At 59.5% G+C, this 14,444-nt stretch overlaps 2 protein-coding genes and 1 non-coding gene across 3 annotated transcripts; all 3 read right to left on the bottom strand.

Annotated features, from left to right (window-relative positions):
• Positions 1-183: 183 nt before the first annotated feature.
• Positions 184-982, bottom strand: C8H12orf57 (chromosome 8 C12orf57 homolog). Its single transcript, XM_052794999.1, has 3 exons — positions 848-982; positions 590-766; positions 184-513 (listed from the first exon to the last, which is right to left on the bottom strand). The coding sequence occupies exons 1-3, from the start codon at positions 894-896 to the stop codon at positions 365-367; spliced, it is 375 nt and encodes a 124-aa protein (XP_052650959.1). The 5' UTR covers positions 897-982; the 3' UTR covers positions 184-364.
• LOC128145336 (U7 small nuclear RNA) lies at positions 976-1,035 on the bottom strand. Its single transcript, XR_008236440.1, has one exon. It is a non-coding gene; the product is annotated as a U7 small nuclear RNA (small nuclear RNA).
• A 773-nt stretch (positions 1,036-1,808) lies between these two features.
• ATN1 (atrophin 1) lies at positions 1,809-11,740 on the bottom strand. The gene is given in 18 exon segments (XM_052794972.1): positions 1,809-2,907; positions 3,470-3,650; positions 3,930-4,073; positions 5,382-5,931; positions 5,933-6,100; positions 6,209-6,431; positions 7,470-7,624; positions 7,626-7,955; positions 7,957-8,130; positions 8,133-8,183; positions 8,185-8,379; positions 8,381-8,422; positions 8,424-8,765; positions 8,767-8,817; positions 8,819-9,496; positions 10,863-10,976; positions 11,363-11,500; positions 11,699-11,740. Coding segments are annotated over 18 exon segments (3,597 nt in total). The 5' UTR covers positions 11,726-11,740; the 3' UTR covers positions 1,809-2,873.
• Positions 11,741-14,444: the final 2,704 nt, after the last annotated feature.

The following is a 14,444-nucleotide window of genomic DNA, read 5'->3' as shown; positions in this document are numbered from 1 at the left end:
CTAAGGTTTACATAAACAATTACCTTTTTGCAGAACTTGGTACACCCTGGGCCTCTCAAAACACTAGCCTGGGTTTCATACCAGGCATGAGATGAGCACTGCTGTGACTGCCTCTGCACCAGGGAGAAACATCTGTGCCCGAGGAGCACTGCTGAGCTCACATTCATTCACAAAACGAGGGCATTTTCGAGACATTTTTTATTCACGAGCAGACACACAAGCAGGCACAAAGCATCCCATCATTCCTTTCAGGTCAGCCATCTCCCTTGTTCCAAGGGCTCCATTCCCGCGGCTGACAGAACCCGCACCTTGGAAGGAGGCCACCAGCCAGAGCACCGCGACCCGGCGGGAGAGGTCCACGGTCTCAGGAGGTTGCCACTCCGCCGGTCCCGGCCCCGTGCGGCGGCAGCGTCATGGGCGGCAGGAACATGGCCTTGAGCTTGCCCGACATGCTGGCGATCTCCGGGTCCTGCGACTCGTAGGACTTGATCAACCGGGCGAACTTCAGGACCCCTGCAAGAAAAGGGGTGGGAAGGAGGCACCCACCCACCCGCCCGCCCGCCGCCCCCTCGGCGGGGGAACAACCCACCTTCGCCGTCGTTGCTGAAGCCGTAGGCTTTGATCACGTCCTGCTGGATCTGGGTGGCGACGGGCAAGAGGAACTGCAGCATCTTGCCCATGTCGTTGCAGGCGTTATCCCGAGCCTCCTCCATGCGCTGCGCGTTCTCGGGGGCCCCGAAGGCCTTGATCACCTCCGCCAGCACCGCTGCGGGAACACGGGCACACGGCTGCCAGCCCGCCCGGCACCCGCGGCCGCCCGCCGCCGCCGCCTCCTCCCCTCACTCACCCTTCGCCTGCTCGGCGCTCAGCGCCGCCGCCTGCGCGGAGGCCGCCATATAGCCCCGGCGGCTCCCACCCTACGCCCCCTCGCACGCATGCGCGGCCCCGCCTTCCCCTGCCATTCACACCACTGGGTGAGGCTTCCCGCGCGGCGGGAAACCTACTGGACAAATACTAAAAGAGCTGAAATCACTGCGGAAAATGCGGCCCGCGGCGGGCCCCGTCCGCGCCGCCTCGCCCCTAGGTGAGGGCGAGGAGCACCGACGCCGTTCCCACCTCGGCTCTCCTACTCGCGTGGGCTCCCCAGCCGCCACCCCTCACGCCGCGCCGGTAGCGGCGGCGGCGGCGCGGAAAACGCCGTCCTGCCGCCCCGTTCGGGCGGTATGCAGATCAGCCGCTTCCTATTGGTGCCGCGCCGCGCACGCCCCGCCCCTCGGAGGAGGGAGAGGCGTGGGCGGGTCTCCGGTGCCGCCGCCGCCAGGCTGCGGGCCCGTTCCTCTCCCGCCGCGCCCGACCCCGGGCAGTGCCGGCCCGTTGGCGGCCCCCCCCCCCCAGCCTGACCCCCCGGGGGCCGTACGGGCCTGCTCACCGGCTCCTCCGCGGCGTCTCCTCAGGCGGAGCCCGCTCCCAGCGGCGGGCACCGGCTCCCCAGCCCCGGTTTTCACTCCCCCCCCCCCCCCCCGCCATTGCCTGGAGAGTGCGTGTTTCTGTCCGCTCCCGCGGCCGGCCGCTCGCCACCGCCCCACACGGCCGGGTCCCCGTCCTGGCCCCGGTAAAAAGAAATGAACACAATGGAGTCTTGTTTCTGGAAGGGTTTTTTTTTTTGTTTGTTTGGCTTTTTTTTTTTTTTTTCCTTTTTTAAGAGCTTCATATATATATTTATATATATAAATTATTAGAATGTGTGTTGGGGCTTGGGAGTGCGTGGGGAACTTTGTTGGGGTGTTTTTCGATAGCTGGGTTGTTGGTTGGTTTTTCTTTTCCTTTTAATGGTTAAGTAAATATATATACGGGGACCAATCGAGAGATACAACTGTGAAATCAGACACGCACGCGGGGGCAAGGGAGTCACAAGTTGCTACATAAAACTGCCACGTCTAATAGGATGTGCATGAGTTAAAGTACATCAATTAGAATGGGTGAGGGGAAAGGGGCAGCCGCCATCTTAAAAGACAGTCCCAGGACGCAGTATCGCTCGGCCACATCAGCTCTCCCCGCGGGGCTCAAAGGGGTCATGGTGGCGATTGCAGTCTTGAAAAGAGTCTCCTGGTGCTTTGCACCTTCGTGGCCGTGCCCGTTCCCGTCAGCCGTGGGAAAGCACAGCCACCACCTTGCAAACAGTCTTGCGGTGCTTTGCACCCCGATGGCTGGGACCCGTCCCTCTGCAGGCAGGAGCGGCCGCTTTTGGAAGGGGTCCCGTAATGCTTTGTTTGCATCTGAAGGGATGTTGGAGAATGGGAAGCCTCTCTGGCTAATCTGAAAAAGTTCCACGTTGCTTTTCTGTATCGCTAAGCAGTATCTTACACCTAAAGGGGGGTGGGGGTGGGAGGAGGCATCTTGAAAAAAGGCTCTCTTGGGTTTTGAGTTACTTCTTGGCCGCACCTCCTCCTCGCAGAAGCAGAAAAGGCAGCAGCATCATGTACGTGAAGTCCTGTAATGCTCTGCGCTTTCTATTTAATGCAACTGTTCCCCCAAAACAAAGGATGGAGCTGCTGCCACCCTGAATTCGCATCAGTCTTTGTCTTTTTGAGCTCTGTGCAATGCCGATTCTGTTTTCTTCAGAGCTCTGCTGAAATCACGTACCGATCGTTTCATGTCCGTTAGTGGTGTTTCAGTCCCTCCCCAGTTTCTCTCCTCCACTTTCTGCTCCCAGGAAGCCATCCTGTACTTTTCGTCCGTCTTCTCTTGCACTCTACTGCATGGTGGGATCAGGATGTGTCACTCTGCAGCTTCCCCTCCCCCAGGATTTGGTTGATTGATTGCTCCTCTTGAGAGAAAGACATGATGATGTCACGTTGACAGTAGAAGTCCATTTAAAGGGGTTTGTCACTTTCTTTCTTCAGGTGGCTAGGAGAAAGAAGAACAGCAAGGCGATCGTGAGAGACAGAAAGGCAATTTAGTATCTCCCACTGCCTTTTGTTAGTCTAGACCCACACGACACTGCTGGCTGGGGAAGTTTTGCAAATCCCTGAAGGAGATGCTATCGAAAAGGTGCGACGTCGCACCTCCCTCTTTCCCAGCGTGCCTCCCCACGCGCTTCTGAAAAGCCTCGTCTTGGCAAAAGCATCCAACCCTTGCGAACGTTCGGTATTTTGGCAGGGCTATCAGTCAGTCGTAACTGGACTCGCACGCGCGAAACACCCAAGTTCGCCCCAGAGGAGAGGAGCCGAGACGCCACGTGAGATTAGCCACCCAACAGCCACTTGCCAAGAACGACCCTCCCGGTGGCCAACCCACAGCCGTGCCCCAGTGGCAAGGCATCCCTGCTCCCAGGTGCGGGCACGGGCCGTGTCACCCACTTCAGGGGCAACGCTTCCCTGTCCCCACCGCCTCCGCCACCTCCACGGTGTACTTGCGAGGACAGAGCGGTCTGCTCGCCCCGCGCCGCGGAGAGAGCGGGTCCGTGCACCTGTAGTAATCCTCCTGCGTCGGGAGCGGCACGCCGTGCAGAGGGTGGTGGGCGTGAAGCCACTGCTGCTGTTCCAGAGCCAGGCGCTGCAGCTCGGCCGACTGCGCGTGCATGGCCTGCAGCTGATGCGCTGCGGACATGGGCGCGGAGAGGGAGCCCGGCAGGTCCCTGTAGGGTGCGGCTGCAGCCGAAGACGAAACAGAGAACGAGTTAACCTAACAGCTCCATCCTCACCCACGGCCCCATAGCTCGGTCGAGACTCTACTGCGCTGCCTTTCCCAGCCCTGCCCACGCGCAGGGCTTGCTCATCCCCCGATAGCGTAAGGCCTGTCCTGCGCCATGCCAGAGCTCTGTTTAAGAGACCTCGGTTTGGTCCTGTGACCCCTCGGGACCACCCTGCCCCTTGGAGCTCTGCTGATGCTCTTCAGAGGAGACCAGCAGTCCCCGTGAGCATCCTTACCAAAGAGCTGGTGGCGCAGCACTTCGTTCTCATGTAGAGGGTGAGGCAGGAGAGGGTTGGGGATGGTTCCAGCTGGATATGGTATCCGGGTGAGGTGGGATCCCGAGGCGAGTGGGTCGATAAGAGGGTGAACAGAAGCTGAGGCTGGGAAGAAAAGATATCACAAGATAATTGTCCCGTGCTTTGTAAGAGGTAACACGGAGAAAGGCGCAAGGCGCAACAAAACAGACGTGGAGAGGGTCGGGGTGTGTTAGGGATGGAATGATTTCAAGGCTAGACAACGCAGTACCATGTCCTTCTGAGCGTTACTCTTTTTGCCTGCACTGAATTTCACCAGTGAACCAGTCTGGCATAGCTCTGTCCCTGCACTCCTCAGGGAAACAGTACTGCTCCTTAAAGTCGATTCTGCAAGGACTTGCTCTGCAATGACGCCTGTACCAGTACCGTGCCTCTGTCTGCCACCCTGGCTGTCATTCATGTGCATACTCATATTGGGTGCTTCCATTTCCAGGTCTCATCCGGCACGGATGCTCGGTGCCAGGCACTCAAGTTTGCAAGTACTATCTGAGGCTGAAATGCAAGTTACTATTTGTATGAAAACTGCTCTTTCCAGTGGTTTGGACTCACTGCCAGAGTGCTGGCTGGAGGTGCCCAGCTACGGAGCGTGGGGGAATGGACATTCATTTGTACCTGAGGCCATCTCTGAGTAGCTGCGGCTGCTTAGAGTGGGCGTCTGTCTGTGACTCCACCGCCAGATCCCACTGACCGCTCACAGTACCTGAGCAGGCACAGCACTTTTTCCTATTGTATTGTAGTTTGGGCTTTTCTTCCCTGAGATTTTCATCCCTAAACGTCTTCTTTTTACTTTGCTTTCCTGTAGGATGTGGAAATGGAAGGGACCACCACTCAATTCTGAAGGACAGCAGCATCCAGTTCCTTACAATTAGCCCATCTTCTCTCCCATCCCATCCCACCATCTGCAGCAAGAGCCGTAGGAGCAAACTAGTGAACCAACATTTCATTAGTCCTAAGGATACTGTCGAAACCGCTGTTAGCAGGGCTCCCGCTCCCTCTGCAGACCACAGCGCGAGGGATGCAGTCCACAGCACCGCCACCACCCTGGTAGCCCGTGGGACCCCAGCACTCATACTGAGTCCCCAGAGATCCAGAACTAAAGGACGTGCTGCAAACAACTCTGCTCGCCACTAAGCAGCAAACTCACAGACACCCCGATATTTGCAACAGATGCGTCTTTGGTGGGATGGGAGCGAGGGCAAAGCCGAATGACCACGACGTTGACCTCTTCTGGCTGAAGAGGTGGATCTGGGGCCCCAAAGTCTGGTCTCGGCAGCTTTTGGGCTTCCCCAGGGCCAGAGGGAGGGAGCGCAAGGAGGGCGTAGTAGGAGAGAGAGCAGGGCTTTCTGCAGGGCACCACCACCACAGGGTCCTTACCTGCATGTATGGCATCCTGCTGGTGGAGGTGGAGGTGGGAGTGGATGTGGGAATGCTGATGATGATGAGGTGTCACATTGAGCATCTGCAGCCGGGCCAGAGGGTCGTTGCTGAGAGCAGCCACCCGCTCGGCGTGCTGGCGCTCAGCCGCCAAGCGCTCGGCGTAGGACATGTCGGGACGAAGGGTCGGGCCGGCTGCCAGCGCCAGCCGCTCCCGCTCCAAGTGGCCCAGCCCTGGGTGGAAGGGAAAAGCGGGATGAAGGCCGGGGGCCGTCTGCAGACTCAGCCCGCCGTGGCGTGGGAACGGATCCATGGCAGCAGCTGGCACGGCGTGGAGCTGCTCTAACTCGGCCGGCTTGACTTCAAAGCCGGGCTTGAGACGTTCACGCAGGTCCCGGTCCCTCAGGTCTCGTTCGCGGGCTTCCCGTTCCCTCAGCTCTCGCTCCCGCGTCGCTGGATCGCTGCTGTAGATGGCCGGCACGTTGTACCCCAGCAAGCCCGGGTCGACCGCACCCAGCGGCACGTAGAAAGGGTGGTTGCGGTTGCTGGGGGGACATGACGTGGGGCCGCGCGTATTCGCTGAGGGTGCGCAGAGCCGGGGTGTCGGGACCCAGGTACGGGGGAACAGTCGCTACGGCACTGCCCTGCTCGAAGGAGGGGCGGTGGGGAACCGGCCCGAGGGACGAGCACTCGACCGGCCGGCCCTCCTGGGCCATCTTCTGCAGGAGAGCCGAGAGACCGGTGTCAGGGTCCCAGCAGGGAACGGCCGAGGGGGTCCGCGAGCATCCCCCCCGGCTGCCCTGCGGCACTGGGACCCCCAGACCTACCACGCTCCTCTCCAGCTCCCGCTCCTTCTCCCGCTCCCGCTCCTTCTCCCGCTCCCGTTCCCGTTCCCGCTCCTTCTCTTCCCGCGCCTTCTGCTCAGCCTCTCGCCGCACTTTCTCCACCAAGTCTGCCCTTTTCTTGGCCAGCTTGGAGCCGTCGAGGGGCACAAAGTACAGGTCTGTGCGGGAGCAGGAGTTGAAGCCGCGGTCCAGGTGTTTGTTGAATCTGGGGGCGAGAGGCGAAGCCTGTCAGTACTGGAGGGGGCTGGAAGGCAGGGACAGGGATGGGGACAGGGATGGGGACAGGGATGGGGACAGGGACGGGGACTGGGACGGGGGACTGGGATGGAGACAGGGATGGAGACAGTGACGGGGACAGGGACAGGGACGGGGACCGGGATGGAGACAGGGACGGGGACAGGGATGGGGACCGGGATGGAGACAGTGACGGGGACAGGGATGGAGACAGTGACGGGGACAGGGACGGGGATGGGGACAGGGATGGGGACAGGGACGGGGACAGGGACAGGGATGGGGACAGGGACGGGGACGGGGACGGGGACAGGGATGGAGACAGGGACGGGGACAGGGATGGAGACAGGGACGGGGACAGGGACGGGGACAGGGACGGGGATGGGGACAGGGATGGGGACAGGGACGGGGGACAGGGATGGGGACAGGGACGGGGACAGGGACAGGGACAGGGACGGAGACAGGGATGGGGACAGGGATGGGGACAGGGACGGGGACGGGGACCGGGATGGAGACAGGGATGGGGACAGGGATGGGGACAGGGATGGGGACAGGGACGGGGACAGGGACGGGGACCGGGATGGAGACAGGGATGGGGATGGGGACAGGGACAGGGACGGAGACAGTGACGGGGACAGGGATGGGGACGGGGACGGGGACAGGGATGGAGACAGGGACGGGGACAGGGACGGGGACAGGGACGGGGACAGGGACGGGGACGGAGACAGTGACGGGGACAGGGACAGGGACGGGGACGGGGACGGGGACGGAGACAGTGACGGGGACAGGGACAGGGATGGAGACAGGGACGGGGACAGGGATGGGGACAGGGATGGGGACAGGGACGGGGACAGAGGCAGGCAAAGCCGAGCCCAGCGCTGTGGGAAAGAGCATCACAGAAAAGGCGAAAGGGCGCAGCTGCACCCCATGCTTGGGGTGACCCCCCCCGTTCCCTGCCCCATGCATCCCTCCCCAGCCTGGGGACCCCCCCGGACCCCCCCTCCCGCCTCACCTGGCTGACTGGCTGGCATGGCTCGGCACATCCACCACCTTGGGGGGCGGCGAGGGGCTGCGAGCAGGCGGCACGGGGCTCTCGGGGGGCTCGTACTCCTCCGACGGCTCCTGCTTGATCTGCGCGGCGCTGAGGGGGAGCGGGGGTGGCGGGGGGGGCCGGGGCAGCCATACTGCCCGGCAGGGGCGGTGGGGCAGAAGGAGCGGGCGAGGGGGCTTTGTAGCCCCCCGCCACAGGCGAAGAGGCCACCCGGTAGCCGGGAGGGGTGGCTGCCCGGAAAGGGGCGGCCGAAGAAGCGGGGGGCGAGCCCGGTTTGTAGGGGGCCGGGGGCTGGAAAGTGGGGACGGGGGAAGCCGCCCGCTTCCCGTAAGGGGCCACGGCCGAGGGGGGTACCGGGGGCGAGACCGTCTTGTAGGGGGCCGTGGAGGGGGAGGCCATGGTGGCGATGACGGTGGAGAGGGTGGTGGCAGCAGAAGTGACCGGAGGGGCCGGCGCCATGGGCAGGGGAGGGGGGCGGCGGGGGGGGGAAGGTGTAGGTGGCAGGACTCTGCCCGGGGGGGTGGGCGCACATGCCGGGGTAGCTTCCCTGGGAAGAGGCGGCGGAGGAGGAGGAGGAGGAGGAGGACGAGGAGGAAGAGGAGGAGGAGGAGGAAGAGGGGTGGTGGCGGCGGCGGCGGAGGGGGCCTGGCTGTAAGCCGCCTGGCTGTGGGGGGGGGTAGAGGCGCAGCCCGTAGGTGGCATGGGAGGGGTGATGGCTGCTCGAGTCCAGCCCGTGGGGGTAACCCCCGGGGGGCTGCGGGGGAGCCGCGGCCGCCGGGGAGACCCCCCCGCCGCTCCCGTGGCCGTGGTGATGCTGCTGCTGGGGGGGCTGCTGGTGATGGGGGGGCTGGCCGGGGAAGGGGGGCGGCGGGGTGGGAGCCGGCGTTGCCCAGGGGACGGCTGTAGGGGGGGGGGTCCCTGGCTCCAGACGGGCTGGGAGGGCAGGGAGGGCTGGGTGTACTTGGGGGGCTGGCTGGAGACGGAGAGGCCGCTGGGAGGGGGGAAGGAATGGCCGTAGGAGGCACTGTAACTGGGCAGGGGCTGGGCTGGGGAAGACTGGGGGTACTGGGCGGAGGAACTGGAGGGCGGCAGCGGCGGCGGGGCGTAGGGGTAGCGGGAGGGGGCCAGGGCCGGTGCCTTGTCCTGCCCCATGCCGTGGGGCGAGGGAAGGTGGCCGCTCAGGGGCTGCCCCACCATCCCCGGGGAGCTGGAGGCGGCCGCCGCGTTGTTGAGGGGTCGCAAGGCCGGCGGGGGGGGGCAGGTTGGCGGAGACGTGGGGGAAGGAAGGGGCCGAAGACGGCGGGGGCGGCCGGAGGGTTGGCCGGGGGCGTCTTTTGAGGGGGGAGCCCCCCGACCGCCGACGCCAGCGAGATGGGGGTGGTGGGCGGCGGGTTGTGCTTGGTGCCGAGGGTCTGCTCGCGACCCCCCGGCGCTGGGAGCCCCCCGACTCCGCTGGCAATTTTGGCCCCCACCTGCACCACGTTGGCCGTGGGGTAAAGAGGAGCGTGGGAGGAGGAGGACGAGGAAGAGGAGGAGGAGGAGGAGGAGGAGGAGGAGGAGGAAGGGGGGGCGGGAGGGGGGGCAACAGCAGAGGAGGAAGAGGAGGGTGTCTGCGGGGCTTGAGCCTGGTAAATGCGGGAGGCCTGGCCCTCCAGCTGCGAGTGGTAGCTCCCCGCCGGGGGTCCCTGGGGGTGCACCTCGCCCGGGAGCCCAAAGCTGGGCTCGGGTGGTCGGGCCAGGCTGTCCGGAGGGGGAGCTACCGGCGGGCTCTGGGGGAAGAGCGGAGGGTGGTGGTAGGAGTGAGACGGCCCCTGGGACAGCACGGAGGACGAGTCGGAGTCATTCTCCACGCTGCCGGGGCTGTAGACGCTGGGTGAGGTGCTCCTGTTGTCCTGGTCGATGTCCCGTGGGTCACTGCTCATCTCGTCGTTGAAGCTGTGGCCATCGAGGCTGTCAACGTCGGACGGGGATGGAGGGCAGGGCAACTCCTTAAGTAGGAGGAAGGAGAGAAACGTTACGTGGCCTCCCAGACCGTGCCCCGTACTTTTCCAGCTCCCAGAGAACTTGCTTTCTGACCTTCCTCTGCCAGCACTAGAAAACCCCACAGAGGGAAGGAGACATCGTCCGGCAAGGTATAAATAACACCAGTCCTCCTGCCTCCCCTTGGAGCAACTTCAGCGCTCTCAGGTCCCTCATGAGCATCACACGCTCAGGGAGGAGGTAACGATGGGCGGCTTGCGTGCAGAGGCAGCAAGGGAGGGCAGGGGACTGTTACAGACGGGGCTGAGAGAGAATACGTACGAAAGGTCCTAGCACCACCACCACCACCAGCGATGGGCCGCTGGCCGGGGTATGATATCCCCAGGTGGCACGGAGCAGCACATACCACAGTGCTCCCAGCACAGCCCAGCACAGCCCCCAGACCCAGAATCACTCTTCTTGTCCCTGCGGAGCTCTCCCTGGGCGAGGAGACCCGCTGCCCTCCAGCCCCCTCTCACTGCCTGGCTCCTTATCTCCTGGAGTCTCCCAGGCACTTCCCAATCCCTGCTCCTGCCCACCAGCTCTTGCCTCAGGCAATCAAGCGTGGTGATTGAGCAGTTAGCACGGGCAATTAACAAGTGCCACTCTTGAGCCTCGGGACTTACAAGAGAGGCTAAACTGAAAAAAGATCACTGTTGAGCTGAACGGAATGTCCATGTGGAGAAATTACGTAGGTGTAACCGCAGCGGTTTAATTACAATGACCTCATAACACAAGCAAATATCGCCGTGTTTGCAGGCCTTTAAGGCCAGTTCCCTCAACAGGCTAACAGGGAACTTGAGGAGCACAAGAGCTGAGTCTTCCTCCAACCATCCAACCACCGATCCAGCCCGGTGCTGCCGGCACTTCAGAAAAGCCCCGCCACAACTACGCAGTGCGTGTGCATGAGCAGGTTTTGCACGACTGTCACCTGGAACCCACCACGACTTTAAGCACCCTCCGTTTCACGCTGCTCTGGGGGAGCAAAAGAGGCTGAGTCAAACCTGCCCGGTAGCTGTGCACGGAGCCAGGCTCTTGCCACTGAGCCGGGAAAGGCAGGGCACGTGCCCAGCTCCGAGAGCGCGGCAGTCCCTTGCAGACAAGGCAAAAGAGACGGAGAGCCTCCATCTGCTCCGTCGTCGCTCCTGGTGGCATTTTTGTAGCCAGGCAGGTGCCATTGAGGTTAGAAGAGCTGCGGTGTGAAACCCAAGGTGCCAGGGCTCCCAAGCAGCACGGACCTCAAGCTGGGCGGGCATGAGCAGCACAGGGAGGGAGCAGGAGACTCCTTTGCCCTGGACCCAGGACGTGCCAGCAATCACAGCAGGGAGAACTCACCTCGGTTTTGGTTTTTTTGGGAGCGTTGGTGTCCTCCCCTTCACTCTCTGAGATCTCTTCTGTTCGGCCCTGCTTGCTGCCCTTGGGGGTGCAGGATTCCTCCACCCGGCCTTTCTGCAAGGGAGAAAAGGAGAACAGGGAGGTGGGAGGGTCACGGGGAAATTTCCCACCCTGCCAGGCCTTCACGGGCTGCACCAGACGAGACACAGCCACCACGGCGCGTGTGTTGAAGACCTTCGCAGAGCAACACTGAGCCGAGATATCGCAAAAACTAGTACTAAAAAGGGCTGGTGAGACTGAAGACCAGTTCTTGGGAGACGGCGGGAAGTGCAAGATGCTGAGGATGAGAGGAAAGAGGGATCCCACCCGTTCCAGAGAGCTAACCCAGCACGGGCTCCTCAGCGGATCCCTTCTGGTCTGCACCCCTGCATCCCCAAACGGATCCCACCCAGTCTGGGCAGTCCTCGGGCACCCCACACTCGCGTACTAGCTTATACTACCTTTGTCGCTTGTCGGGATTTCTCAGCTTTGCCATCGCTGCTGGAGGTGCTGACGCCGCCGGGGGAAGCTCGACCCCGTGATCTGAGCTCCTCTCGGGGCCCTGGAGTCTCTTTCTTCCGTCCACTCCGCATTGACATCTAGGAGAGGGATCGCTGCATCAGTCCTGCTTTGCATCTCCCTCCACTCCCGCCCTGTCCCCACCTTCCCAAAGCCCCCGAGCCCCCGGCGCTCCACTACACCGAACTCACGTCCGCCAGCTTTGCTGTGAGCCTCGGTCCCAACCCACAGCTCCAGCTCGGCTCTGGTGTCCCACCCCGCTCTCCCATCTCACGTACCGAGTCCTTGTTCTGTCGCGTCTTCATTCTTTTGAGTGTGGAACCCCCATTCTCCTTGGCCCGGTTTGATGAAAACATAAATTTTTATCGCTCCGCACCCCCCTTCGGCTGTTCCCGGGGAGACGGAGGTGGGCAAGAGTAGTTCTTCTGGAAGGGCGGCTTACACCAGCAACGCAACAAGATCCCGGTGAATCCTGAAAGAAAGACGAGGAGATGAGAGGGTAGAAAGAGCGAGTGGACTGCAGGACATCCTTTTGTGGTTTGCTATAGAAATACGACAAAATTATTATTGTTTTCTTAATTATTATTTACAGAAACAAGTATCTTTACCAAGAATGCAATAAACTTCCCCACCAGAAGGTGAAAAGATTTGGCCACTGTCACCTCCGATTTCCAGTTTCTAGGAGTGATACCCACACAATGCGAGGCAGTCGGGACCCAACAATAATTTTTTGGAGGAAGCAGGGAGGAATGGTTATCAGCATGTTGATTGTCCTCTGAAATAATTTTAGTATTTCCATTTCCTTGTTTATTTGATCTTCAGACAAAGGGGGGAAAAAATAATGGGGAAGTGCTTTAATATGTTCATAATGACAATTTTCCTGACTTCCTAAGTTCCTCTTTGCACTTGCTGTCAGTGCAGTAAGTTACACTATCCTTAACTGGCCGTGTGCCGTCATTAGCTACAAATGGGCCCCCAGTGGCCTTTGCCAAAGGGGTATTACACAGCCCTGCCCTCTCCAGAGCACATGCACACGCATACATGCACCAGCACGTTATGCAGAAAATGTGATGAGTCTTGCTTAGGCTGTTCGATGCCCAAGGTACACAAATAGGCGCGAGAAAATGCATTTAGCTTTGATTTTGCATGATGCAAACGGAATCAACTCTAGTTTGGAGTGCCTGCCTAGGTCTCCTTCTTCTCCACACACTAGATTGTTTCTCAGTGTACCGGATAGAGTCATGCCCAGAGATGCAGAGTACATCCTTACACTTTGCAGCAGCAGGAAGATTTCTGATTTCTCTGAATAAATTTACAGCTTCGTGCCATGTCCAAAAACACCATAGATATTTAACACCCTGTTATGCCACAGAGTTCCTAGTTTAGGGTATGAAAGCACCATGACTGTGTCAGCCTGGGAACTGGACTGAAGTGTTTCAGGGATGCTGCTCCTGAAGCTACTTTGCTTGACTCCATCCAGCTTAAGATCTTTTGCACGGAACTGCACCGCACTGCACAGATGTAACCAAAAAGAGACCATCCTTCCCCAGCCTGTCATTCCAGCTCCTGTACTCGGCCTCTGGAATGGACAATCTGCAAGACAAGGAAATGTGTCCTGTGGATGAGGCATCAGGAGAAAAAAGCCACATCTCCTGGGTTATACTCTCTGATCCGGAAGCACAGAAAAGTTTTGTGAATAAGAAGACTTGAGATTTGGGACTCCTAAAGGCCATCCCAGACCCAGAAAGATCAGCTTCCAGGTGGCCAGCACTTTCCTTTCTCTGAGAAGGGAGCCGAAACCAGGGATCAGAGCAAAGGCACCAGACAGGAGAACTCTTGGACCTCCTGTGCAGCCCTGCTGCTGGACTGTGTGGCCCCGGAGTTGCCGCTTTCCACCGCCTCCATCTCCCTACCTGTGAAAAGGGAATAATGACACTGGCCTGTCTCTTCTGGGGCTCCACAGCTTCCCTGACCAACGCTTAGAGAAACCCATCCGGAAGGTACTTGGGAAGAGCAGGGGATTGTTTGTTTTAACTTCATTAATATTTTATTTGACCCTCATCAGGAAAGCCCCAGGGGACTCATCTAGCATTAATTCACACACACAACAATTCATTAACTGAGACCTCTTCTTTAACAGAAAAATAGCTCACGATGGTTTATAACTGACCTAATGGAGGCAGAGCACTCTCCTAATCCCTACCAGCTGATGTGTTTTAGCAGCCTGACATTTCTGTCATACTTTGGCCTTTGGTTGCTAATTCAGCCAGTTACACTGATGCTGTTCTAGATAAGCATCTAGAATTAACATTTCTTACATGAAACAAACATTGTAAGTAAGGCGATCCTAATTTAACTCAACTTCAACGCACACCATGTTGGCAACCTTCAAGTATTAGCTCAGCTCTGAACGCACAGAAGCGGCAACAGCACATTACCAGTATGTCACTGCTCTTTACATTCAATAGGGATGCCACCCACACCTCCCACACCAAAGAACCGAACATCATAACGCAGCACACAGGTCTCACTTCAGCTTTCCAGTAACCCTGTAATGACAATTACAGTCTTTCCAGAGAAGTAAATCAGAGAAATAATACACAGCCAACCACATACTGAAACCTCCCTTTTTAAAAGAGATACCAACTCGGCACTTATGTCAACCGCTGAATATGCAGTACCAAACAAAGCCAGAAACAAACAGGTATGTCTCAGTAGACATAATTAACCACTGGGGCAGAAGCTTCTATGACGTAGAGAGCAAACACTTTTCTAAAATACACAACAGAATTGACGCACCCATTATTAGGCTCTGTACAGCAACTGTTATGTCAGAGGCTAGACTAGAGGATCACAACACCACCTTCTAATTTTAACATCTATGAAATAAAAGCTTGCGACGTGAGCCTTAACAACTAACAAAGTTACACCTAACCCTTCCTGTCACCGAAGATCCCTGCAAACGTCTCTGAAGAGTTCGTAGGGCTCTGTGGTTTCGGAAAGGAAATGAGACATTTGGCAGGG

Source organism: Harpia harpyja, chromosome 8 (assembly GCF_026419915.1).
Source record: "Harpia harpyja isolate bHarHar1 chromosome 8, bHarHar1 primary haplotype, whole genome shotgun sequence".
Classification (NCBI taxonomy): Eukaryota; Metazoa; Chordata; class Aves; order Accipitriformes; family Accipitridae; genus Harpia; species Harpia harpyja.
The sequence above is the reverse complement of the archived record's forward strand: the minus strand, read 5'-3'. Positions and strand labels throughout refer to the sequence as shown.